The following is a 26,744-nucleotide window of genomic DNA, read 5'->3' as shown; positions in this document are numbered from 1 at the left end:
CAGATAAAGTTGTATTGTATAATTTCTTGAGCATTGCCAAACAGGGCATTTTTGGACATTTTCACCAATTTCCCAGGGAATAATTCATGGATCTTAATGTTAAAAATCAGGCATATTTAGGGAGCTGGTATCTTAGAGTATGTGCAATTTGGTGCACCTTGATTAAATCTAAAAGAACTGTTGGGCCTTGGTGGAGTAATCTGGAACGATTAGCTTGTGATAAATATGATGCAAAAGTAAGTAGGCTACATTTATTCTCTTAAATGTGTCAGATACAGCTTGGGTTCCTCATCTCATTTTCTCATCTGTAGTTATGAATGTTATTTTTGCTACAAGTCAAAGCTTTGGAGTTACGCCTCCTGGAGGCACATCCTATTGGACAGCTAATCCTAAAGTATGCATATAAATCACGTTGTGTCCTTATGTCTTGCCACTGGTCTATTACGCAAAAGAGTTGGTGCCTCTCTGTCTGGGGCATCTGAGTTATATATGAAAGTCCCTGGGCGTAGATACTACAATGTACTGTTTGTCGGCCATTTATCTATAATCTGACCTGGGGCACTGCGAAGAGAGAAGGGAGTATATGTGGAATTAGACACTATTCTCCTAATGGTGTACAGATATAGTGTAATATGCTCTATGTACATTATATATAGTGGCATATACAGTGATGTGTGAGGATGGCCAAAAATTCCTCAACAGTTGTGAGGTTTTGAAAAGGATCCAGATTGGGTGGGAGATTTTGGATCTGATAAAGGGATATTAAGTCCCAACGTGCACCAGCGTGCCAGCTACACAGCCGTGTTAGCACAACAGCCACGACTCTACATATGCTATTTAGCTAATTGAGCAGTTTTCAACCCACTTTTTACGCCGTGCCAGATTATATGTTGTACATCTGGAGAAATATCACTGCAGGTGATGATGATATAAGGACAGAGAAAATATCTTTTACGCAAGATAATATTCTGTGAGGTGGCTCCAGAGTGTGTGCGACAATTGTACTATACAACACAGAGAGATGTGTGCAGGAGGAGAGAGGGAGAGGATAAAGTGACGGATACATAACACAACTTTAAAAGCATGATGTAACCCTGCCGTTTTATTCCCTCACACTTTCTGTGTTTTTAAAAAATGTTAGGAAATGGACATGAAGAGAAGCAGTGGAAAGGGAAGAGAGGGTATCAAAGTGAAGAGGAGAGACGGTCTGTCTACCACCACCTGCGAACATGCTCATTAACAACAGCCGAGCTGCCAAGGCAATGGAAAAAAAATATTTAAAATGGCCAATCAGGCTCCAAAACTATCAAATCCCATGAGAGAGTCTGTCAGATACCGTCTACACAGCAGATTGCTTTTATGCTTTTTCTGCGAAATGACTGTCTAAACACTGTAATGACAAGAGAGAGGACAGACAGTGATGCAGAACCCCACTGACATTAGGAGAGATTTGAAAACTAATTATGTAGAGCAGCACTTCACTAAGTAAAACTGTTGTGAAGGAGAAACACTTTGGATTTTACATCTCAAACAACGTCTGGTTATATATCATGTTTAAGTCTTTTTCTTTTTGCTGTACAGTATATGAAGCTTTAAACTTTGGCTAAGACCAGTTTTCACACGACTAGAACTTCTGCTGTGTTCATTTATTTTTTATGCTGCTGAAACAATGGAGAACGTGAGCTCTCAAAATGCCATTTCAGTTGTTGAATAATTGGTAACCACCGCGATGTAATATTAATAATTCGCTCCTCTTCATCTTAAATTGATAGATAGAGAGGTACTTTATTACAGAGGGTATAAGGACGATGACTTGTCATAAATGCCGTAACTATGATTGTGTAAACAAAACCAATCGCAATGTAAAATACGTGCATCATATTTTAAATACTACAATCCCACATTATTGAGTTGTATATTTGTGTGAGCATAAAACAAGATACTGTATATTTCACGGCCTTATTATCTTTGCCAAGTAGGTTATGTCTTCATCCTTTTCTGTGTTTGTTTGTCACAAGCACTTGGTGGAAAGGTGGGACATGCGCCCTGAAAGAACCCATTAAATTGTGGCATATAATAAAAAAATACTCAATAAAATGTGTTTTCATGGCCTTCTTCAACATTGAAAACTGTTTTTTTGGACTTTTTCCTAATTTCCTGAGGGATAATGCACGGATCTTGATGAAGGAAATCAACACATCTTGAGGGGACTAATATCTGAGTGTGTGCAATTTAGTGAGGATCCAAATAAAAAGCTAGTTAATTTAAATGTGGGTTCATAAGGGTGTTGGCTTTTTTCAGCCGTGGTACGGTAACAAAAATGGCTGCACCCTTACCACCATGTGGAGATGAATTCATGAGGATTCAGTTTGGAATCAACAGTTTATATGTATCTTCAATAGCTTTGGAACTGTGTCCAAACAAACATGATGGATTTGGTGCCGAATTGAAGGGGACTGTTAAGCCTTGGCAGAGGAATAAGCTGAGTGTCATTGTAGTTTGAAATAAGGATTATCTTGAATCTGAATTTATGAAATACACAGACATAATACAAAAAGAACCACTCTCTTGATGGAACAAACTATACTTCTATAATCTCTAAATATATATAACGGAGGGGATGTTGCATGGGTCTGTGATGGAGTCGAGTCTGACAGACACACAGAGAAAAGACATTTTCATTACAGCTTTCGCTAATCCTTGTGTCTTCCCTGTAATGTGATTTCCACCAGAGTCAATGGCCCCTCCGGCTCACAGAACAAAATTGTTCACATTATAGCCTCCTTTACCCTCTTTCTCTGTCCTCTTTCAAACACAAACACAAACACACACACACAGTCCCTTCTCTTACCTCGGTCATGTGAATAAGGTAGAATCTCAGCTCTTCAGCATAATCTGTAACACAAAGGAACAAAGAGATAAATACTAATGCTAGCAGGACATATGGAGCATATTGATTTACAGTTAGGGTTAGGGATTTGGGTAAAAATAATCTTATTGATACAGTAGGTCAGAGTTATAGACGTCCACCAAAGCATAAGTCACAGAGGAAGCACTCTGTGAGACAGGCCTGTGCATCTGGAGTCAAGATATATGGTTTTAATCGAATGATCCCTCCTCTCCAACAGACACACACACACGCGGTGGTTATCAATTTTGTCCAATGTTCAAGAAATTGGCCCTGAGGTGTGAGATTTAATGCTTCCTTACCCACATTGTGAAGGCAAATAAGAGCATATATCTATCTATCTATCTATCCATCCATCCATCCATCCATCCATCCATCATCTATCCCTCCATCCATCCTTCAGTAAATATTTAAATCTATCTATCTAACTATCGACTGTATCCACTGTCTATGTATCTACAACCCATCAACTCTCATCAAATTCTGATTCTAATGTGGTGAATCCTGATTGGTGGGCCTCACCTTTTTCTAAATGTCCAAACAGCTCAGACAAAAACAGAAAACTTTCATGTAAAATAACTTTGGAGGGTAAAGATGTGTTTGTGTACGAGCGCATGACTCAGAGTGAGGAGCTGGTGAAGTTCTCGGAGCATTTACTACTGTGACACTCACTGAATGCATCATTTGTCAATGAGGTTGTGTCTGTGAGAGGATGGACGTAGAAATACTAGAAGTGTATCGTGGCTTTCAAGACTGTTTCTGTGTCGCCCAGCTGTCGTGATACAAAACACTGAAAAGACTTAATAAGGATGAGATCTTGTTACTTCCAGTCAAGAGAGGACGAATGATGTCAGAGTGATTTCGGACTTTAGCATGTGAGCATCATCTGGAGAAAGCGGTATGTATGAGCATGTGTGTCACTAATGATGGATTAATTAGGAGACACTTTCTGTATATTCATAGATTCTGGGGTTTTCAATAACGTAGTTAAGTTGAAAATCCTTGAATATTATTTAAGAATGTCATTTTTTTTTTTTATATGACTCATAGGTTATTATCAAGAGCAGAGCACTTCATGTTTTAAAATATGTCTAGAGGGGATATTTTAACCGTCTGAAGTTGTCCTTCATTCAGTTACTAAATCCAGACTCTCTAAAGGCTCACTCTCACAACAGAGCTCATCCTCTGGACCAGAGGACTTTGAGCCTGAAAACTTCCAATTAGAGCACAAACCTTAAGTGTTTACTAAGCCTTCGATACAGGCGGAAATTCAGGGGATCAAATTAGGATCGCTAATATTTTGTGCTTGTAAAATGATGTCCACAAAGAATTACGGCTAGTTTATTCAATAATATCTAATGTATTTAAAGAGACCAAAGGACAACGGGTGCAGTGATGGTTATGGTCCGTGTGTGTGATGTTGAGACAACAGGACCCATGAGAAGTGTCGAGTTTTGCCAGTTTCAAAAAAGTGGTTGTTTTCATAACTAACAGCAGAGGTCAGTGTTGGATATTTTTCAGATTTTCAGAGGGCCATCATACAGCCTGTGAGTGAAGCTTACTGATAAAGTCAGATGAAAAACCTTGCATTTGATATACAGTATTTTATAATGCCCACATTTCATCTTAAATCAAAGAATGGTTATTTTTTTATAGGCCATGGAAATGATCATAAACTAAAAAAAGACATGTTGGTTATTCTAAAGTTACCATCTCAAAAATGAGTGAATCACTTCATATCATTGACATTTTCAACGGTGTAGTTACTCACATTTTATCCAAGGAAGAACAAATATCTCAAAAGTGGAATGCTCTGAAAACTGTCCTGCTTCTGGCAGTGTAGATGTACATGGCTCTCTTGTTAATTTAGTGAAAGTGGAATTAGTTTGCTAGGTACAATGGTCATTTAGTTGTGTGTGTGTGTGTGTGTGTGTGTGTGTGTGTGTGTGTGTGTGTGTGTGTGTGTGTGTGTGGTGTGTGTGTGTGTGTGTGTGTCAAGATCACTTTTTAATATCGCGCTCACTTCCCACGCTCATCAGCCGAGTATCTGGGTGACAGGAACACAGGAAAGCCCCTGAATTGAACTTGCACTGTGTCATTACACGCACAGGCACGCACACACACACACACACACACTCTACACACAGTTGTCAAACACGCCCTTGCTGAAACAAACACAATCCCCTGGCGCCTCTTTCCTGAGTGACGTTGCCGAAGCGAAATAACAATGACAGGCAGCAGGGTGGAGATGTGTGTGTGCGTGCGTGTGTGTGTGTCCTCTCATGAAACGCACAGACACGCGAACCCTTCTGAATCCCCACCCTGGAGATCTCTGCCGGTTTGGATGAAGGGCGGAGGTCAGACGTGTTCCCTGCAGGGGAGAGCAGCGATGTCTGTGGGAGGGAGAGCGTATCAGCCCGCATCAGGATTAATGTGCTAACGTTAATGTGTTGATTGGATGTCTTTATTAACTGTTCCCTCACTGTGTCAGCCTCCGCTTTCATGTGTGGTTTTCTATTCCTATTGTGTATCTGCAATTAACATTCCACGCCATTACACTGTTTGGCATTTGTGTTGATTCTAATCAAGAAAATAAGCAAGAGGTAACCACACTGTCATTATACTGACTCAGCAGACACGCTACCTCATCTACATTTAAATTATTATCTAAATATATTAAACATGACACAATAATGTAACTACATTTTGTGCTTATTACCTTGAGCACAATATAACAACGGTGATGAATGTGCACTTAAGAAATATGGCTACTTACTTAAAAAAAAAGAAGCAAGATGGTGCTGGAAGAAAATGCAAAACTTGAGGCTTCAAAATATCAGTTCACAAACTAATGGGTGATGTCATGGTGGGTTGCCACTTAGTTCTAGCACATTTTCCTGACGTCTGTGGATAATGACTTTGCGGCTATTTGAGGCTATGCTAGCATCTGAAAACTTTTCATGAGCACCGTTTACACAGTCATCTGAAAAGTCACTAAAGCTGTCAGACAAAAGTAGTGAAGTAAAAAGTACAATAGAGTAGGAGCAGATGTAGAAGTGCCAGTACAAATGTTAAGTACAGTACTTCAAATGTGTACTTAAGTACCATACTTGATTAAATGTACTTGGTTATTGTCTACCACTGTCTCAAAGTACCTCTCCCTTTGCTCTGCCCCAAGCATGACTCCAAACTTCACCCACGCCTCCACCCACCACTCCAAACACAGATATTTACACTGAGGCCTATTTATTTGAGTTGCCGGCGCTCTGTGCTCTGGCCCCCGACGGCCAAACTATTCTCTCCACATCGCAGAGGAGACCATTGTTTACACCAAGGTGAAATAAGAAGACAAAGCAACAGGAACTTGGGCAGTGTTTTCCTAAATATCCTCTGGTTAAGCTGAGCTGAAACGATCACTGCGATAATAGTCCTGTATGTTTATTTCTAGTTGGGCTATTAGAGTGTTTAAATGTTGCATTTGTTCTTCATTATCGTGTGTTTAACTGTGAAAGGTCAAACATGGTTTAATATGGTGACTTTGGAGATCGCACTTTTGGCTGATGTTTTTGTTTTTGGACTTTCGGAAACTTGTTGACATAATCACAAGAATTTAACATTTTTAACTCTCCTTTGTGCTCATTATCTCTGACATTTTAGAAAATTTCGCGGCAGCTACAACTATTATACTGTATTTAGGAATTCAGTTTTGGTGACTGGTGTATTAACGCTTACCGTCCTGGAGCCGCAGCTGTCTGAGGTACAGGGGGCTCTGAAGGACGTTACATCTGCCTGGTTCATCTTCCCTCGTCACCAGCATCAGGTCATTGTAGACGAACACTGTAACCTTCAAAGAAAGAAGAAGAAAAAAAAACATCAGTGGGGCCGGGGTGGGGGAGGAGGATGAAAAAAAGAGTTTGAAAGAGGATGTGAAGAAAAGGAAGAGTGAGGTTGAAAAGGAAGCAAGAAGGGACAGAGTCTCTGATTCTCTCACTTTAAATTAATCACATCTCACAAACACATCTGCAAACCAGTGAGATTCACAAAGACTAACTAACACCCCAAAGGTCTCACCGCTGTTCGAGGTGTAACCAACTCATGACCTATAACACAGGAAATGCACTTCACACATAGTTAAGACAGAACATGGCTTCATAGTTTAAACGGTAACACTGTGTAAAGTATAATATGCTTCAATTTTATGTTTTTTTGTACAGCTGCAAAAGAGTGTTATATAATATAAATCACTTTATTTACACTTGATAAAAATAAAGAATTCACTTTATTGTCTGGGCTTTTAAGACGCTCTTTTATTTAAATTCTCTGTGGAAGCAATGAACATTTTCATATCACTTTAGCACGTTTTTGCAAGGGCAGATTTTGTGCATGCATGTCTGTAATGTGGATCAATGTCTGCAGAAAAATATAATTTTTATTAGATTCACTATTGTGTCATGTTGCTTGCAGAGGACTTTCGGTCGCTTTTTAATCATACAAGTGGCACAGTTCTCCTTGGTTTGTATACATGATTATTTAATTTTGGACGATTGCTACATTAAAGACTGGATCTAGAGTTTTGCGTGACTGGCTTTCGGCTTGCGAAAAAAGAACAGAGAAAGAAGTAGATTATAAAAATGAAAAAGAAGTCTAGATGTGGGCCGAGTGGTCGCTTGTGTGAGGCCGTGCTTTCATGCAACGTAACCAGCACGCAGTGTGATTCATGCAGATGGGCAACGGTTCAAGACAAAGCTTTTGCTTTGGTGGCTTCCTCTGAAGGGTGAGATAGAAGAGACGGCCTCTCAGATGTAGCCAGTATCTGGTTAGAAAGTGTGTGTGTGTAGTGTGTGTGTGTGGTTGTGTGTGGGTGGAAGAGGATGTAAGTCAAAGTAAAGAAGAAGGGCACAGCATTTAGGAGGCAAACAGGGTCGCACATCTACTCACATGCACAAACAAATACACACTGTCCAGAAAAGTTAAAAAAAGCTTTTATGTCAAACAATCTTCAACGTTTGTTAAGTCGTCCAGTCAACAGTTATTAAATGAAAAAATTAAATAACGTTTTGTCATCTAATTACAGCAAATATATAAGACAACTTAATAATATTTTGACCTCATCAGTTGTAAAATAAGACTGAGTCATAATTTATATATGTATCAAGCAGTCGATATCCTGTGTTAACCTTTGTTGTAAAGACTATAACTACTTTCATTAATTAAGCATCAGCACATTATTTACGACTCTGGTGACAGTAAACTTAGGAGGATTTATAAGTTTCAAGTGGTTTAATCACCTTCATTATTTTTGATAACTAGAAATAAAGGATTGAAAACACATTGATAATCCACACCAGTAAGATCAAAATGATAAACTTGTTAGATTTCATAAATTCTTTCTTTCAGGAAATGTATTATGTCTTAAATTCTCTTCATCATTAAATCTACTCAAATCTGTTTTGTTCAATTGTCACTTTGAAGCCTTACTAATATTTGTCCTGCTAAAAGTCAATTTTGTCCAAATGTCACTTAAGCCCAAATCCATTCTGTGCCATGTTCTGCTCATATTGTGTTCATGCATCACAAAGAAAGTTCTGCCTGTTTGTGTGATCACTAGAGTTTGTGCGTTCGCCTGCGGGGTAGACTTACACAACCCCAGTGAGTAAAGAGTAAAGGCTGGAACAACACACACACACACACACACACACACACACACACACACACACACACACACACACACACACACACACACACACACACACACACACACACACACACACACACACACACACAGAGAGATCATTAAAAACAAGCCTGTATAAAGAGGCAGAGTGGAGAGAAACTCCCTCCTGACAAACACTGGCTGTTAAATATTTGTTTTATGACTGACCCCAGAGACAGGCCAGGACTGCACCTTCCATGCCAGCAGTCAGTGCATTTCACTGCACAGCGGAGGGAGGGTTATCTGACGGGGCGAATTAAAGAGTTGTGGCGAGATCTTGATTTAACGCAACGAGTCTCTTTTCTCTTTTCACAAATCGTGAAAACGTCGATTAATTTGAACTCTTCTGCCAAACAGGTTTTTCTTTTATTGTATTTGCACATTTATCAAGGTAATGCAAATATGTGTTAAGTAAATATTGTAACATTAATGCGACCAACCGGCGTGAATGTTCATTTAACTTCAGTCAACAGCATAATGGTTCAGATGTAAACATCTCCAATATCCCCTTCAGAATATTATGGTAAACTGAGCTTATTGTGAGGATCATTATACATCAGAAGGCATCAAAGTTTTAGATAAAGCTTTAGAACACCACTTTACAACACAATGCTATCCATCCATTATCTATACCATTTGTCCTTTGAAGTTTGCGGAGGGAGCTGGAGTCAATCCCAGCTAACATTCGGCGAATGGTAGGTTACACTCTGGACAAGACGCCAGCGCATAACAGGGCCGACATACAGAGACAAACAACCATTCACACTACGGCCAATTTAGAGTCTTCAGTGAAACCAACCCCGATCTGCATGTCTTCGGACTGCGGGAGGAAGCTGGAGTAAGCGAAGATGAAGGAAACAACTGGAGATTTAAAAATTTAAATAAATCATAGAATGCTTTCGTTGAACTAAAACTTTGACCTAAAACTTTGACTCATTCAGCAGCCGAACACACTTGTTTTGAAAGTTCACCCCATGTCTTTTTACCGAATCTCTCACCAAAGTCCGGAGACAGTGTTGGTTTTTAATCTTGTGAAGCCAAAGACTGAGGTCTTTGTAAGCTGCCGGTAGGAAATCTGGAAGTTAAAATTGTCCTAAATCCCTGAAAAATGATTCCTCGATGTGTTTTCTATGAAATCCACATGATTTATTTTTACCTTGTGTATTTTACCGTTTGTCTTTGTACGATTTAAAGTTTAATCGCTTACATTTCAACGCTAGAAACCAGGATGTTCCAAAACTTTTGACCGGTAATGTTCGTATAAGTAAAATATGAGGAGTTGCCGTTTCTTTTGAGGCATAAAACAGAATTTCTGTGATAGTCAGATGTTTCACACTCTGCTCCTTTCATCAATTATTCATTCCGCTCGACTCATGTGGACCTGATAGTTCAGAGTCGTTACAAATTCATCAGAGATGTTCAGATGTTCCGACATCTCCTCTCAGGATGTTGCTCCGTACTCTCTGTCCCCTTCTGTATACTTAGATAACACTAAAACACAAACACATGTTGAGTACTGATGCACACTGGGGCAACGGACCATCTCCTCCAGTTTGGCCAAAAGAAACAAACCACATAACCGGTAGTGACAAACTAACAAAATGTTTGCCACTAGCCTGATTGTCAACATTTATCATGAGAGGTGAGGAGAGGAGAGCACAGGGGGGGGGGGGCTCAATCTTTCTGTATCAATCAAATTTATAAACTCTTCAAAAGAAGCACAAAGAAAATCACATTTTCTTTTTTCATCACAAAGCTCCAATCCGGCACCTCAGGGGCACCATTTTTCAGCCTTGTGGTTTTTCTTCAGATTAGTTTTGGATCATCGAGTACAAGGTTTTGGGCGTTTCCCTGTCAACAACAACCAAACTTGCCGTGTAGAAAAGTAAACTGAAGTAAAGTGTAAACTAAATGTACACTTAAAAGGTCCAGTGTGTAAGATTTAGCTGAAAGGGATTTTTTGGCAGAAATTTAATATAAAATAACCCTAGTGATGTTTTCACTGTTGATGTTTCATCTAAATTGTACGAATTATTGTTTTCTTTACCCTAGAATGGGCCTTTTATATTTAAATACTTTATATTTACATCAGGAGCGGGTCCTCTCTACGGAGGACGCCATGTTTTTTACTGTATGACAACTGAAGGCTACCACAGGTTCTATTTCATGTTTGGAAGGAGAGGGTGAGGAGAGGGGCATTCAGCTGCAACATGCAACTTCACCACTAGATATCACTAAATTATACACACTGAACCTTTAAATTCTATGGTATGCATTGACATCACATGTATAGACGGAGATGTACACACATGCTGTACTAGTACTGGTAGCACTCACCTTAAGAGAGTGGTGCTTGCTCTCATGAAGTATCATCTCCTCAGATATGATGAGCGTTCGGCTGCACAGGTCAAGAGGCTGCACGGAGAAGAGGGACAGATAACAGAGACAGGTTAGGACGTAAAGGTTGTGGACATTATTCTGAGGCTCATTCAGTTATAAATGATATTTTGGGGTTTTGTGTGTTAAACATTTCCCCAAGATAAAATTTAAGAGGAAAATATTGCACATAGTGAAAGAAAGTTGTGGTACCAAATCCATCTCAGCTCCAAAATCCAAATGCTCTCCTAAACTACTCAGAGCGTGTGTCTTTTTTCTTTCTGCTATAAGAAACACAAGTGATAAAGTTTCTGTGATGACAGACGGCGAGCTGTGCAGCGGTAAGTGAAGTCTGAGTATGACGAGACACTGACAATAAAATGAATAGTAAGTATGGGGGAGGAGGGGACTTCCTCTCAGGTCCAGGGTTTGAGAAAAGGGGCCGATTCACATTGTGTGTGTGTGTGTGTGTGTGTGTGTGTGTGTGTGTGTGTGGGTGTGTGTGGGTGTGTGTGGGTGTGGGTGGGTGTTTGTGGTCAGGGTCAGGTTTACATGTTTCTGTGTGAATTAACAGGAAGTACCACTGCAGTCACTGCATTTTGAACATGGCAATGCTTCGAAGACCCCAAGATACCAACAGTATTTGAAATGTGGGAGAAAATATCATATCACAACTAACATGTCTCACAGGGAACAGCTAAATTATTACTTTTTTTTTGCAATGACACATGATTTTAAATAAGTTCCAATCCAATTCCTAACTTGGGTAAGTCCCCCATTACATATTTCTGATTATCATACTACACAATACATATATATCATTAGTATTAATTTACAGGAATATAAGACCTTTCTGATTATCATACTACACAGAATATATATTATTAGTATTCATTTATAGAAATATGAGGTCTTTCTGGTCGAATATATATCAGAATAAAAATAAAATATATATTAGTGGAGTAATACACTTTCACACAGGTGAACTTTTGTATATATAGTACTAGCTAAACAGAATATGACATTGAAAGTCATTGAAAGCCAAAATAAGCCCTTTAAATGGATTTATACAGTTCCTTTTCTTTCTTGTTAATGTTTATAAAATAAATAAGTCAAGAAACTTCCTTGTTATTCCGTTTAACATTAAACTCCGAGGTTTAACCTCTAAATGGCTCATGTCTACTTTCTTTTGAGCTCTGCGTTCGGGAGAACCATCATATCTATAGAACACATCCATCTTCTGCACCATTATATGTGGATTTTCCTATTTGACCACAGAAAACTATTTTTTCAGGGCAACATGAGGTCTCACATGCTTATACTTAATTATGACCACGCATGTTTAAGTTCAGCCATTGCTTTTCATGTCTCCCTCCTTTTGTTTCAGTCTGCCTGATAAACAAAAGTTTGCCATTTTAGGAGATGCACGTATTTGCTTTATCTGCTGAGTATTAGATGAAGATTATATCTGTTCATTTAACATGAAGCTACAGCCGGCCCCCTGTTATCTTAATGGAAAATGGGGAAACAGCTAGTCTGGCTCTGTCCAAAGCCAACAAGATCGGTTTATTAGGTCCTATGAAGCTCACTAGTTAACACGCGATATATATTCTGTTTAGTCTGCAGAAGAACAGAGGTCAAATCATGGTGTAAAAACATACATGTTGACTACAATGTGATTATTATTTAATAACTAACCTCCGGGCAAAATATGATGCATTATATTTTACAATAAAACCACTAACATTAACCATTATAAAAAACACAGGTATTAACACGAATTGTCCTACCTGAACAAAAATGGGGAAGATAAGGATCTTGGGTGCCACTTTCACATATCCATAGTTGCCATGTGGAGTATGTGAGCGGACAATAGTGCAGTTCTGGTAGTTTGCAAAGTTGGCGTTCTGCTGCTGGTAGTTGGATCCCCCTGCATTCGTGGAGGTGGATGATGTCTTTGTCGTCTTGGAGTTGTTGGACCGTCTTAGGAAGCCGGTGCGGCTTGAGAATCCACCACCGCCACCACTGCTGCTGCCGCCGCCGCCGCCTCCTCCTCCTCCACCAACACCCCCACTCGGACCTCCAGAGAAACCAGCGCGTCCACCACCGGCCTGGGTTTGGGGTTGTGGACCAGAGCCCTGACGTGTTGGGTATAACCTGGCTGCTGTGGAAGAAAAGGAAGGTGAAGCAGTTGTGCATAAAAACACAGATAACATACAAAATACTGTCATTTCTCAATATATTTATGGTGAGTAAGTAAATACAGAATGGGAGATCTGACTGAGCATGATACAGGGCATTCAATTTGGGTCAGAGTTTGTCCAGAAGTGCAAGAGGTCAGGAATCAACTATTCAAAACTGCTAGAAATTCAATTAAAATGGACTGAGTGGAATTAATTTTTTAGATGTCAGGACCTGAAATATTTATTTCCTGCCTTTTTCCTGTGTTTTGGGGTTAACTTTGCCAGCTCCGGGCTCCAGCTTATATGGATTCAAAGAGGTGGACACATAAATGACATTTTAATCTGTTATAATGATAAGCTTTGAGAAAAAATATATGCAAATAAAAACTAGTGATGATCTTATGTTGTAAATCATTTCGACCAGAATTCAAAGTGTTGCATTCACTGTATTTATATGGTGAGTTTAACTTGAGGTTATTTTAGTTGAAGATGTTTCAGTGAATTATATCACATCAGTAACCTGAAACGTGGAGTAAGAAAACCTAATCTAACACTGGGCTACGTCCAAAACAATAGCAGAGTGAAGCCAATTTAAACTGTGGCTCTCGGCCAAAAATACCCGACAGTAGAAATAATAACAAAACACTGCAGGAGTGTGAAAATGACATGCACGTCTTACCTAATGTTCCCTGGTCGTCCTGGTAAACAGGCCTTAAGATCTGAAAGAAGAGTAATATGAAATTACATTATTATTAATAATACTTTGTTTTAACTGACATCTAAGATACAGACAGGTATAGAAATGAGGTAAGATACAGTTTGTGTGGGGAATTTCTATATAATCATGTTCTTTAATTTCTATGATGTGATGATCACGAGACACATTTCCTTATTATAACAAAAGAGAAGTGTCATTGTATGTGTTTTTCTCTAAAGTAATAAAGTTGGGTTTTTATTCTGTAGTATGTGTGTCATGCACTTTAAGTTCCACTGCTGCCGGGCCGTGAGTTTGTGTTTTGGCATCAAGCTGGACAATATCATCAACAGCCTCTCGCATGACATTGAATCTCGTTTTCCAGGACTCAGCTGAGCCCGTTCGAGTCGTGCAGGACTCAGTGAAGCAGTGATGGTTTCTCCCTGTCATGACAAATTACAGTCAACTGAGGCAGCGAAGACAGAAAGCTGCCATCACGTCACACGTTGTTCACTTTAATACAGGATGTGAACTTGGGAGTTGAGAGCCGCAAAATGTTATCATTAGGAGGTTTTTATTCCACCAGATTATAAGGATAAATACAAACTGCCGTGTGGGCGCTGTGTGAGTTTGTATTGTGTCGTTTGGGATATGTCACCAACGTGACCTATTTCCGCAGGGGCTTTCTGTATTTTCAGCCAGCCGATGACCACCACAAAATTTCGCCAAATTCTTGCCCCTTTATATTTTGTGTGATACAAGTGGTGGCTGTTTGATGGGGAATTTATTGTTCACTCTTTTTCCTGAGGCTTCCCCCCCATATTTCCAAACCACCGGACACCTTTTTGTTTTTACAGTGCATTGTCACTTCCTTGAATAAGCTTCATCTCTTCCTTCTGAAATCAGTCTGATCTCATGTTTTTTGCAATGCACAAAGATGTTCTTTAGCTAAACCAGAACCTGACAAGCATTTACTTATGAAGATGGACACTGCATGACGCACAGACACACAACACACACAGGCGCAGCTTCAAGTCACAAGCTCATTAGGAAACAAGCAGAGAGGAAGAGAGATGTAAATGAAACAATGTAAAAGCCAAAAGGGTTTAGTTGGTTAGAAATGTTTCTGGAAGTTTGGAAAAACTTTTTAGAGCCTGAAAACTGATTAAAACCTAGATTATAATCACTAAAAGACAGAGGTTTGTGCTGCAGGGACTCAAACACATCCTGGACTCTTTGGTTGAACTTGTTTTTCACCCTGAGGAGGTTGAGTTAATAGGTTAGTATTTTATCGTTATGAGGTTGTTAGCTGAGGAATTCAGTTCAGTCTTTTTTTGATTTAATGAGTTTGCTTTATTTTGTTTTTATGATGAAAACTTTTAACTCATATACATGATGTCACTATAGATGCATCCATAAGTACACGCTATATAAAACACTATGTACATGTCATACTGTGCATGTACATACATGTTATACTTGTAATGGACCAATCTTGGAATGTGAAATTGTTAAAGTAATATTTTTTTTCCCTTCTTAAATGGCAGAACTATTTGTTTTGGAAATACTGACGTATAAAAGATGGCACAGGGGATTCAGCAATAAGTTATCTATAAGATAAATGATGTCAGATACATAGCATTGTTTTCCTAATATGAAAAATGTTTAACTGCCAAAAGCTTCACATGATATAGACACAATTTATTATCAACAGCTGCACTTTATATGTTATTGTCTCCTATTGCTTCCTGTAGCTGCAGGACTGATCTATACGTGTTATGTTCAAGACACGTTGTAAAGCACAGATCGGTGAGACAGCAGTAACCCAGATGGCCCAGACACGCTGTAAACACAGTCCTTCTATCTACCAGCACCAGGGATGTAAGGTAAGGAGACATATCTAGGATGAGCCATCATATGACCATGGTGAGGATGAGGAGGACGAAGAAGATGATGAAGGTGCAGCCCACCACCAGCCTGCGGTACCTGGCTTCCGGGGTTGATGGGCGCCAGGATGATGTAGTTGTCCCCGTTGGAGGCCTTGACCCTGGTACCCTTCAGTGTGGCAGTGTGCGGGTGGTGGAGGTGTCGCGGCTTCCCGTCCAGCTCCTCGGCGGACCCCCCCTGGGCCCCCCACGCGAGGGTCCCCATGCCTAAGCCGCTGCTGTTTCCGGCTTCGGAGCCGTTGACCAGCAGCCTGCGGGCGGCGGTGGCACGGTGGTGAGCGGGGAGAGGCGGCACGGCGGGCGGGGTTTTATCCGGTGCACGCCTGCGGGTGGGGGGCGAGGGGGTGTCATAGTTTGAGGTGGAGGGCTTGTAGGAGGGCCGGTGGATGAGGCCATCAAAATTAGGCTTAGCTGAGGGACCGGTGCGCCACACCACCACCTTGATTTCATTGGTGCTGTTTCTGAGGAGAGAAAGAAAGATAATGTTGAATAAAGATCTGGAGGAGTGGATATGATACGTATATATTTTGTGAAACAACTCAATGAGAAGAAGAACAACAATATAACAATTTAATAACTTTATGTTGATGACTCCTAACCTGAACTCACTGTAAAATGAATTCCTCTAAAATGAATGATCTTTCTACAGCCGACATGTAATGTCTCTCAGTCAATTAGATAATCATTACTGATTGCTCGTCCTGAGTCCTGGATAAGCCTTTCATTCTCTCAAACAATTAGGTGCTAATTGTCCCGTAATCCTCTGGTGTATTGGGGCTGGCTATTACCTGATCGCGTGGGCTAAATCCACACACTTCCACTGCTCCACTGGCTGCCCATTTAGCTGCAGGAGAGTGTCCAAATGTTGCAGACCTGCCTGATCTGCTGGACCCCCTGCCAGAGTGAAGAGACAGAAAAAAACATTTGTTACTTTTACATCTTTTAAGCACCTTTCATGCTATCCATGGCTATAATTTACTGTATTTATAATACTTAGAGGTACAGAATTGCAAATGACTGTACACATGAAACAATAAGGTAATAATTTAAGCTAAGATACACCTGATACGGGCATGAAACTGTTTTGAATCTCTCCACTAGGACTGAAACCATGAGATCAGCTCAAGATTCAGCATCTCCTTCAAACACATGGCTGCAGGGTGACCCACTGTGAACATGGGAGCTTCACAGCCAGGCTCCTTATTAACTGCTACACCCCGCTGACTGAGTCAGACCTAATGCTAATGCCCAAAGCTAAAACCAGGAGATAAAAAAGAAAAAACATTACCCACAGGTGGTGAATGAAACTTTCATGATGTATGAATCAGATTTCAAACTTTGCTCAATCAATGTGAAACAAGAGCAACTCTCACTGTAAAATAAACTATTACCATATTGTTTACACAGTCAGAAAATCAATAATTGGTTCATGTCATCAATATTAAAAGTAAAAATCACTTGTTAGAAGCCCTGCGAATGAAAATGAATCATAGCCAAACAATATTACCATGTTGGGCAAAGCAATTTAGTTTTGTCTACTTTTAAATTAAGAAATGTAGGATTTTGGGTGTTGGTGCTAGAACAAGAATTTGCAACGAGAAGCGCTAAGGAAAAGTTAAAGTAAGCTTGGTTCGTCTTTAAAGGTATTTCAGTCCTACAACATGAAAGACCTCAAAGAAGCCTCTCTCTGGAAAGACAGATCCCAGGAGGCTGACATGTGCATGCAAACTCGCCTGGATCAACAGCCTGTACCCTCACTGGGGAATCCGAGCAGATGGTGAAGCCATATCCATCCTTTCCTCGAAGGATGATCACCTGTGGAACGCACACACACACAGTTATTTTATTAAACATAGATACAATCTCTTTCTTTCGCCCACTACCTGAGAAACCAAAAGTAACATGCTGGCAAAAAGAGAAATAAACTCCCTTCCTACGGGATGATGAAGTAGATTATGATTCCGGCGTCTACATCCTGTTAAAGCTGTCATAAGAGAAGAATCCCCGTGAAATCAGTTAGCTGAATTAATGTGAAAAACAACTCCGATAGACGGAAGAAAGGCATTCTGAGTTCTGTAGTGTGGGAAGAATTTCATATACAGACTCTACCGCAAACAGATTACTTATATCTCTTAGAAACAGAAAGTCTCTCTCACACAAAAACATTCATTTCAACAAAATAGACACATTTTTACTGTCATAGACACAACAATTATTATTATAGAGAAATATAAAACCTACTCCTTTGCAATCAAATATGAGTTATACAAAATACAGCTGCCTCTTGAAATACACTATTATTTATTTGTCCAGGTTAATCCCACTGAGATTAAGAGATCCCACACACTGGCACACAGCAAGTAACTGTGTATAGTAAAACATTCATTTAAAATAATTTCATATCAAGTAATGTACGAGTCGTCATTAAAAATGAGTTTATAATCCATTGTCGGAATATTTTTCTAAACATAGAAGCAAGCAGCTTTCCACAGCAGAGTAAAGATTGTCATGTATTGCATCTCTGCCTAATGTCAGAATGTTCTGCCATGTATTTCTAGTGTTTTAATCCAATTCTTTATTTTCAAAAATAACAGATTTGGACAGATTTTGCAGGAATCAATTCATCTAATCCAATCAGCAATGCATCAATTTGCCAAATCTCGACATCACGGCACGAAGACGAAGTGTTTGTCTGCTCAAATGTACCAGATCGACACACAGAGCACACACACACAGAGCACAGACACACACAGATAATGCTGATCTCTCTTTCCCATTGTGTTTCTCTCTCTTTGACCCCCCACCACATCGTCATTCACTACCTGTGCTCGAAAGTCTGAGCCAAAGTCAACAAGGTTCCATCCAAAACATCTCACTTTCCAACCTTATCTGCTGACAACCACAGCTCGGAACACGCACAAAACACACACACACATCCCTGCCATCTCTATTTCTTTTTCTAGCACAGGAAAACTATGAGTATATCCTGCTAAATTACAAAGTCTGCCCATGAGCAAGATGCAGCACACGGAGAAATAATAGGGATTATTCAGGGGCCTGAAGCTCATGATGACCCTAAAATGTCGGGGACGATTGTGGTCTCTTATAGTCCACTGATTTTGTGTGCCCCTTGTCACTGTTTGGGGCCACTTTTTCTTTTTTTAAACCACATTTCTATACTCTTTAGTCGCTCTTTTTTGTCTCTATTTCTGTCTACATCAAAACTGACACTACTGAAAATATAATGTAACGCTACAGAGAAAGAAAACTGGATTTAATACCTGTCGTACAAAAAGAAATTGCAGCTGTCATCTGTTTTTATCTCCATGTTCGACATGTGTCTGAAACTTAATCTGCTCTTTAGATTAAATCAGTGTCTTTGGGATTTTTGCTGAGTTGCAGCAAGTAAACGGACAGAAAATTGACTGAACACAAAGATGGACGACATGACAGCTCCCCACAAAGTGAGGGCGAAGCGTCTTGATCGCCACCTGGTGGCTGGCTGCAATATAGGTCATTAATCCAGCCTCCTCCATATTAACGGTTGGGATATGAGCCAAAGTGTTTTTATGACACTGATGTATGTTCAAGAGTTTGGTTTTGACCATTGATTGGTCGAGCGTGTGTCGACAGGACCTCAGTGCAATCATATGATCTCAACTGTGAAGACTCTAGGTCGCAAAATGGCGGCGTTCGGATCTGGGGTATTTCAGCTTAATTTCTGGAGAGTGGGAGGAAATCGCTTTGTCCATCTTTATTTAAAGGCTACGATCTGTGATGCTTGCTACTGTTATGATAAGAGCTTTGACCTTGTTCCTCTGAGGCTGAACCCACACACACACACACACACACACACACACACACACACACACACACACACACACACACACACACACACACACACACACACACACACACACACACACACACACACACACACACACACACACACACACACACACACACCTCTTCCTCTTAATTCATAACTGTAGCAAAAATAAGTACAGACAGTATTATACTTGCTAAACCTGTGGCCGTGCGCTGCTTTGATATTTTCGTATTATGACAAGACCGGGTTTAGACTAATCATCCTTGAGTCTGGCTGTGTGACAAAACCAGAGAGAGAGAAAATAATGACATGTACAGAAAATGAGAGTGAAAGAAGAGATGAAAAACGATAAACGGGGATAAAAACTAAAAAAGATGGATTAAACAGTGGTGATGGTGAGGGAGCAGATGAAAAAGACAAATAGTGGAACAGATGGTATTAAAAAAAAACATTTCTGTGGAATTAAGGCGACCAGTCACAGAACGTTTTGTAGGATCATCTTGCAATTGAAGAAAATTGAAAAAAGATGAAAATTAACTGTGCTGAGAGAGAGAGAGAGATCTATATATCCATCTTTTTTAACAGAGGAGGTTTCAGACATGGTGTTCCTTTTCAAGCGGAACTCTCTGAACTGTCTAATTTCGCCTGATTCATCCAAACTCCAGAGCTTTTACAGCATTAATTCAATTTGTGAAGTCCAACCACTGGAGCTCCCTCTGGTCTGCCAGAGAGAAGCAGCACCACCCGCCCGGTTTCCTACTTCAACAATAAAACAGCGGGATTATTCACAAGCTAAAACAGAAAAGAGAACAATAGAATAATAGAATAAATTTGTATGAATGTTCTCTAAGTGACTGTTTTTTTTATTACATCCTCAAGACAAATTTCTGAAGATAAATGAATGGGAACAGTTCTCAGGATGAATTAAATTAGGTTCTTTCTTGATAAATCGATGATTCAATCAAAGGGCATGTGGAAGAAGAAAATACACTAAAACTTAAAAAAATATGAACTTTCTTGCAACCCAAGGGGGGGAAACCTGTGTGTGTGTGTATATGAGTTCATGTGCGTGTGACCAAGCTTTCCCCTTTTTTACATTCATGCCTCAGTGCGCCACCATCCTCTCAGACACGACCGCATGAAGCCGGGAGCAAAGAAATAAATCCTGCCGGTCTCCTCCGGATGATTTCAGTACACGTCTTGTCTGCCTTCCAACAGAGCAGCAGAGATAACATTCACCGCCAACAGGTGCGCATACAACTAAATAACATCTCCCAAGTGCACACAGCAGATCGGCTGTACTGTGTGTGGTGAGACAATGTTATCTGGGTCAGTATGTTGAGTGACTAAGACAGCACACCCAACACTGCAGTCACACACATAGAAGTGAAGTGTCATGCTGCATTTTGGTCACGTTAGCCCAGTGTTACAAATATTCTCTCTGATTCACTGCTGCAGTCTTAGTTTATTTGTTTCATTCTCTTATGGTTTTAATAAGCTGTTCCACCCCAATGTCAAGTTTGGTTTCCTACTCTTTAAATGTGCATTTCAGACGTGCAGGATGTGGCATCGCTTCACGCCACAGCAAATATTTGTCTCGTCTCATCCACTCTCCCTCTCCCTCCATCAGCCCCCTTCTCTCACAATGAGTAGGATAAATAATGTAAAGGACAGAGAGAGAGAGCGAGAGAGAGAGAGCTGCTCTTCACCTCTCAGGAACCACATCCTCCAAATCTCCTTCGTTTCGCTTACAGGCTGTTGTTCCTTTCCTGGACGTGTTGGACAGGCAGCTGAAAGTGCATTTTTCTCCCACTCAGCAATGGCAAAATATTTGGATGTGACAGTACGCAAACAGAGATATTACCATTTAAATTTTTTATGTGCAGCTCTTTCTGCTTTTGCCTTTTATAAATTATGGAATACAATTTATCTTCTGGCAATTAATTATGAAAGCAGACCGCAGAGATTGCAACTTTCAAAGCTGTAATTCATTCCACCAGTCTCTCTCTATAACATCACTGATTGATACCGTGCACTCGACGCACGTTTTCTCTTTTTCTATCTTCCTCTCTCTGAAAAACACACACCTGTGGCAGCCTACATCCGATGCACAGGTGGCACAGCCCGTGGATGGTGTGCAGGACACCTCCACCTCCTCCTCTCCCTCCTTCTCCAGGGTTTAAGTCCGCAGCTAGCACACACACACTGCGACGGTGACTTTCCACCTGGCCGCCCCCTCTGCAGCCCGAGTATCTCCACAGCCTCCTCTGTGCGGGCGAGTGTGTTCTCCTGGGGCTGTGCTCGAGCGGCTGGGAGCACTTCAGGGTGTTATGGATCATCTCAGCAGTGACGGCAGCCAAAAAAAGAGTGTCTGGAGTGGCAGTGCAGTCCAGAAATAGATGGTTGCTGATAGCAATATTGTTTCTCACTCTGCTGGAAAACAGGAATCTGTCGAGTATAACAAAAATGGTCCTTGGAGACGTTTTTCAGCCAAACTGGCTGTCGCTCCGCATCAGCTTTCTTCAAATGAGTCTAGATTTATTTTCCTGGTGGCAGCACTCTGCGAACTGAACTCCAGCTGCACTCTTGTCCATTCAAGGTTTGTTTGCAACAACTCCAGTCATGAATGCATATTCCCGTGTGCAAGTTTCTACATCGGTACCCATCATTTTAACCACAGCTTCACGTCTCCCTCGTGATTTCTTTTGAAAGTGAAGTTCAATGATTCCTTCCTTTAGGTTTTCATTCTTCTCCCCTCTTCTTGCATTGGCCCTGTCCTGTAAGACAGCGTCCAGCTTCTTGCTCTGCGGCCTGAACGCTTGCAGTAGCGCCTGGGATCAGCTGTGAGAGAGTGTGCGGCGGTGGTGTCGGCGTCATGTAGGCGAGACTGGCGCTGGCTCAGCCTGCTCGGGCCACACTGTAGCTCCTGGCTGGGGCACTCATGGGAACTCTTCAACTGCAGAAGAATAGGAGGAAGTGCCTCCCACCGCCGCCACCCCCCCCATCCCCTCTACACACATACACATGCACACATGCACACATGCACTTGTGCATACCTCGCCACCGCACAGCCAGGACAACTTTGTGTGCCTGCCCCCGATAAGGCCAGTTTACTTCCTGAGTCCACACTATTAGGTTGTGAGAGGTGCTTTAGCTCTCAGTCTTTGGCAAATATACACTTAAGTGACTAATATAGGTGGCACAAGTGTGACGTTTATGAATTAGAGTGAGCGAGACAGGAGTTTTATTAGGAATGGTCGAGTAAACAGGAGTGTGAAAACCATTGAAAGTGGATTTTAACTTAAAATGTTTCTGATTTCTCACAACGATTAGGACAATGTATAAAAACTTTATATTACCACGTTTACCAAAAGATTATGGTAGAAGTATTGTTGAGAGCACATACGTAAATACACACACACTTATAAATCAAAATGACCACCTCATCAGACCTTTTCCCACCTCAGCTCCCACACTCCAGTCTCCGTCCAGACATTATGCTTGTTTGTTATGTTTTCGACTTCCATATTTCCTCCGCTTTTCCTTTCCGCTGCTCCCCCTCAGCGCTCTAACCACACGGTACGGAAATTCACAGGTCTGTGAACTCGGGACAGTCCCCCCTCCTCCTCCTCCTCTTCCACTTGTCCAAACATTATTTTTGTTTTCAATATCTGCACGCCTGGGAAAGGGGTGGTAATCTGCTTAAAAATAACAACAACACCTCAGCGGCAGTGCAGGAAAAAGCTTGTTAAATTATGGCTCAAACAGTGGCCAGTCTAACCCCTAGCAACTCCCATTGATGCCCAGCTGGCCTCCTCTCTTCTTTTTTTTTTTTTACTGTTTAGGTGCCTGGCTCATGGAATGACACATGGACAGAGAAGTGACAGAGGACGAGCGGGGTGAACGAGGAGCGACGCTGCACTAGTCTCTACAATGCGAATAAAGTGGCAGAAAAGGCCGTTGTCTTAAGATCCCTTCATGCAAGTAGTAATGGCAGCTTTTCCCTGTTTGCCTTTTCAAAAGGGTGAGGGTTACCCGTCAAGCACACAAAAAACACTTTCTCTCCCTTTCACGCTGCGCTGTTCACCTCTAAATGGGCAGAAGGACGGATTAGAGGGGGAGAAGAAAGGGAAAGAAGAAAGCATGTCTTAGGGAGAGGAGTGAAAGAAGAGTTTGTAAAGCTCGTCTAGGAGCCAGACGAGGCCAGTCAGTTGGTTAGTAATGTGGGATCTCGCTGCATCTCCCTGTCGGCCTCCCTCTCTCTTTCTGACCTGAATAAAGAGCTATCAAAGGCGGAGGCGTCTTTCACGCCAATGAACACACAAGTTGGGTCTAAGGCCAAGTTCAGGGTCACAGCTCAAGTTGCACTTAAAATACAAACGTTGGAAGACAAGGACATAGATTCATAACAAGGGTACAGTAGAAGCAACTGACAAAAGCTAAGCTTCCACAGATTAGAGTATTAGTTTAAGTCAAATCAATTCATCTTTGAAATGCATAGATTAGTGAACATCAACACACTTTCAAGTGAATGACAAACTATAGAAAGAAATAATAAAAGAAAGAAGTATAAAAAGTAAAGAGTGGGACACAGCATGCTCATAAAGACAAAGGAAGATATATTCACAATGTTTGTCATCTTAGTTTAACTTTAAACTAGAATCTGAACATACTATGGTACGTTTTGCAGTTATTTGAATATGATCCATTCACCAGGGGGACATGAATGTCTATATAGATTGTACATTATCAGCAGACAATCCCAAAAAGAGAAGCCAAAGCGTCTCAATCACCCCCTGGTGGCTGGCTGCGATAGAAGTTCTTAATTCCGCCTCCTTGTTAGCGGATGGAACATGGATTAAACTTAATAGTTTCTGTCATTTAAAGTAGTTCTTATCACACCTATGTTTGTCCAAGTGTTCATTTTCCAAGTAAGTTTGGTTTTAATTAGTTATTTGATGCTATAGAATCGGGGTAAAACGCCATGATTGACGCTGAGATTGGTCGAGGGTGTGTACTGACGGGACGTCTCTACACTCCACCATCACAACTGCACAGATTCTGGCTCATTGGCACAAGATGGCAGAGTTCATAACCAGGAAATTTGGCTTTATTTCTGGATAGTGGGATGGAGTTATATACAGTTCACGGTCTATACTTACTTTAATGGCTGCATCTATTATTGACTGGTAGATGTACTGCATTCTCGTGTGAAAATGATGAACATCTGTAAAAAACATGATGGCAATCCGGCAAAGAATCCGTACCAAAGTGAGCAATGGGCTGACGACCAACACACCTACACTGCCATCTCTTCAGCCATAGAGCTAAGAAATATCAACCTGAGTCGGACAAATGTCTTTAGCCTTTTATTCACTCAGACACACACACTGATAGCAGTTTAAATGCACTGTTCGGCTTCAGGGTCTTGACACATGGACGGACCACTTATTCTCTTGTATCTGGCTTGAACTCTCCAATGAAAAGAAGATTAGCAGAAGTTATAAGGATAGGCACGCACACGTCCTGCATCTAGAAAGAACAGGGTTAGGGACAGCTAGGGCCCTGGGCCGAAAATACTCACAAAAGAAAACATCCTGGCAATAAAACTAACCATTCTTCATTTATTCTGAGACACCGGCCAGAAAATCCAACCTCACTGTCCTCTTTTTAGTTTGCCTCACCCTTCCTTCCCTGTCAGACACGAGTGTCAGAACCATTTTCTCAGAGATGGTTTAGGAGGTAATGCTAGCTGACAAGCAAAGTGATGCAGGGGGACATGTAACCCAGGGCGCGACTATTGTTAATATTCATGAACTCTGTGCTCCTTGCCAATGACATAAGCAGGGTTTTTTCCCTCTGCCTCTGAGCAGATGAACTGTTGTGGTGGCGCTTGTCAAATTTATCATCTGTAATTCAGACGAGCATTGTCATGATTAGAGATAACAGTCATTTTGGAGATGTTCCAGCTGATTCTTGTCAAGGACAGGATATGTAGATATGCAGATGAATAAGAAAATTCAAATGAATGCAGAAATGAATAGTTTACTACATAAATAAATGAAGAAATAAATACAGTGTGCGATGAAAAGGGCCATTTCTGTATTCATTCATTTTGTCATTTTTTTGGTCAAAATATCTGTGATAACCTTTATTATCTTAGTTTTGACAAGTACATTGAACCTATACTAATATATATACCTATAAATGGGCTTTAGATGTACTATTAAAAAAGGAATTACACTGGAGTTTTCACTGACAAATTCTCCAAATATCACAGAGATTAAAAACAGGGGTCAATATTTTCCCATCACAAAATTTCACCCCCGTGACTGTGGCTAGTGTTTATCCCAAATGCCAACAATCCCCTGTCTCTTATCTTTAAAAGCAAACCATGGTAACGCCAGATCTTTTTATTATATTGAAAAGACATTGAGCTCGCAGTGAGTCACACACAGCAAAATAACAGAGTTCATTCTGTGTGACATTTTTAAAGCATAATTTATCCCAAACTCGGGGTAATTATCTTAGTTCAAAAGAACAATGATTTTAAGTAAAAATGCAGAAGAAAGTTGTAAAAGTGGAGACGGCGAACGGAGGAAAATCTTCTTGAAATAGCCTTGTGGTTTTTCTGAGGGACATTCCTTTGTGGATATGAAGTATTATCTTCACCGACATCTGAAGTGTCCAAAGCCTTAAATGAGCCCAGTGTAAATCACTGAAATTATTCATGTGTAAGGCCATCATCAAACACTGAAATGTTTGAGTAGGTAAAGAGTGGGCAGTTAATGATACCACAGGGCTCTTTGTGCCGCATGGGTGATGGCCATGGGGTGACAGAGAGAGAAAAAAGAGAGGGAAAAGCAGCAGGAGGAGGAGGAGGGGGAGGCCACAATGGTGAAGGAGGACATACGCAGCGGTCTGGAAGGGAGCAAGGACAAGGCAACAGAAAATGAGTACAGAAAAGAGAAGAAAGTCTGAAAGGTTTTCCATTCTCCCTTAATTTAGTCTGTGAATGTGCTTCTCCCCCCCCTCCCTCAACTCTCCCCTGAGACGGTCCCACACAAACCGCACAATCATCTGTTACTCTGATTC

The 26,744-nt window shown here is 40.8% G+C and overlaps 1 protein-coding gene across 4 annotated transcripts in view; it reads right to left on the bottom strand.

Moving 5' to 3' along the window:
* Window positions 1-26,744, bottom strand: part of rgs3a (regulator of G protein signaling 3a) — a 145,384-nt gene that overhangs the window by 74,637 nt on the left and 44,003 nt on the right. For 2 of the 4 annotated variants that reach the window (XM_035141577.2, XM_035141580.2), the window contains 8 exons: window positions 17,554-17,635; window positions 16,609-16,714; window positions 15,861-16,281; window positions 13,860-13,899; window positions 12,788-13,161; window positions 10,959-11,036; window positions 6,641-6,752; window positions 2,852-2,895 (listed from right to left, as the gene is read on the bottom strand). In XM_035141577.2, the coding sequence (XP_034997468.1) occupies window positions 2,852-2,895; window positions 6,641-6,752; window positions 10,959-11,036; window positions 12,788-13,161; window positions 13,860-13,899; window positions 15,861-16,281; window positions 16,609-16,714; window positions 17,554-17,635 (1,257 nt within the window). Of the gene's footprint in view, window positions 1-2,851; window positions 2,896-6,640; window positions 6,753-10,958; window positions 11,037-12,787; window positions 13,162-13,859; window positions 13,900-15,860; window positions 16,282-16,608; window positions 16,715-17,553; window positions 17,636-21,736; window positions 22,589-26,744 lie in introns of those variants that run through there. The other 2 variants (XM_035141578.2, XM_047344524.1) reach the window with 2 other exon arrangements.

This window comes from Hippoglossus stenolepis, chromosome 18, assembly GCF_022539355.2.
Source record: "Hippoglossus stenolepis isolate QCI-W04-F060 chromosome 18, HSTE1.2, whole genome shotgun sequence".
NCBI classification, from domain to species: Eukaryota; Metazoa; Chordata; class Actinopteri; order Pleuronectiformes; family Pleuronectidae; genus Hippoglossus; species Hippoglossus stenolepis.
Note: the sequence above shows the minus strand (reverse complement) of the source record. Positions and strands in the feature narration are given on the sequence as shown.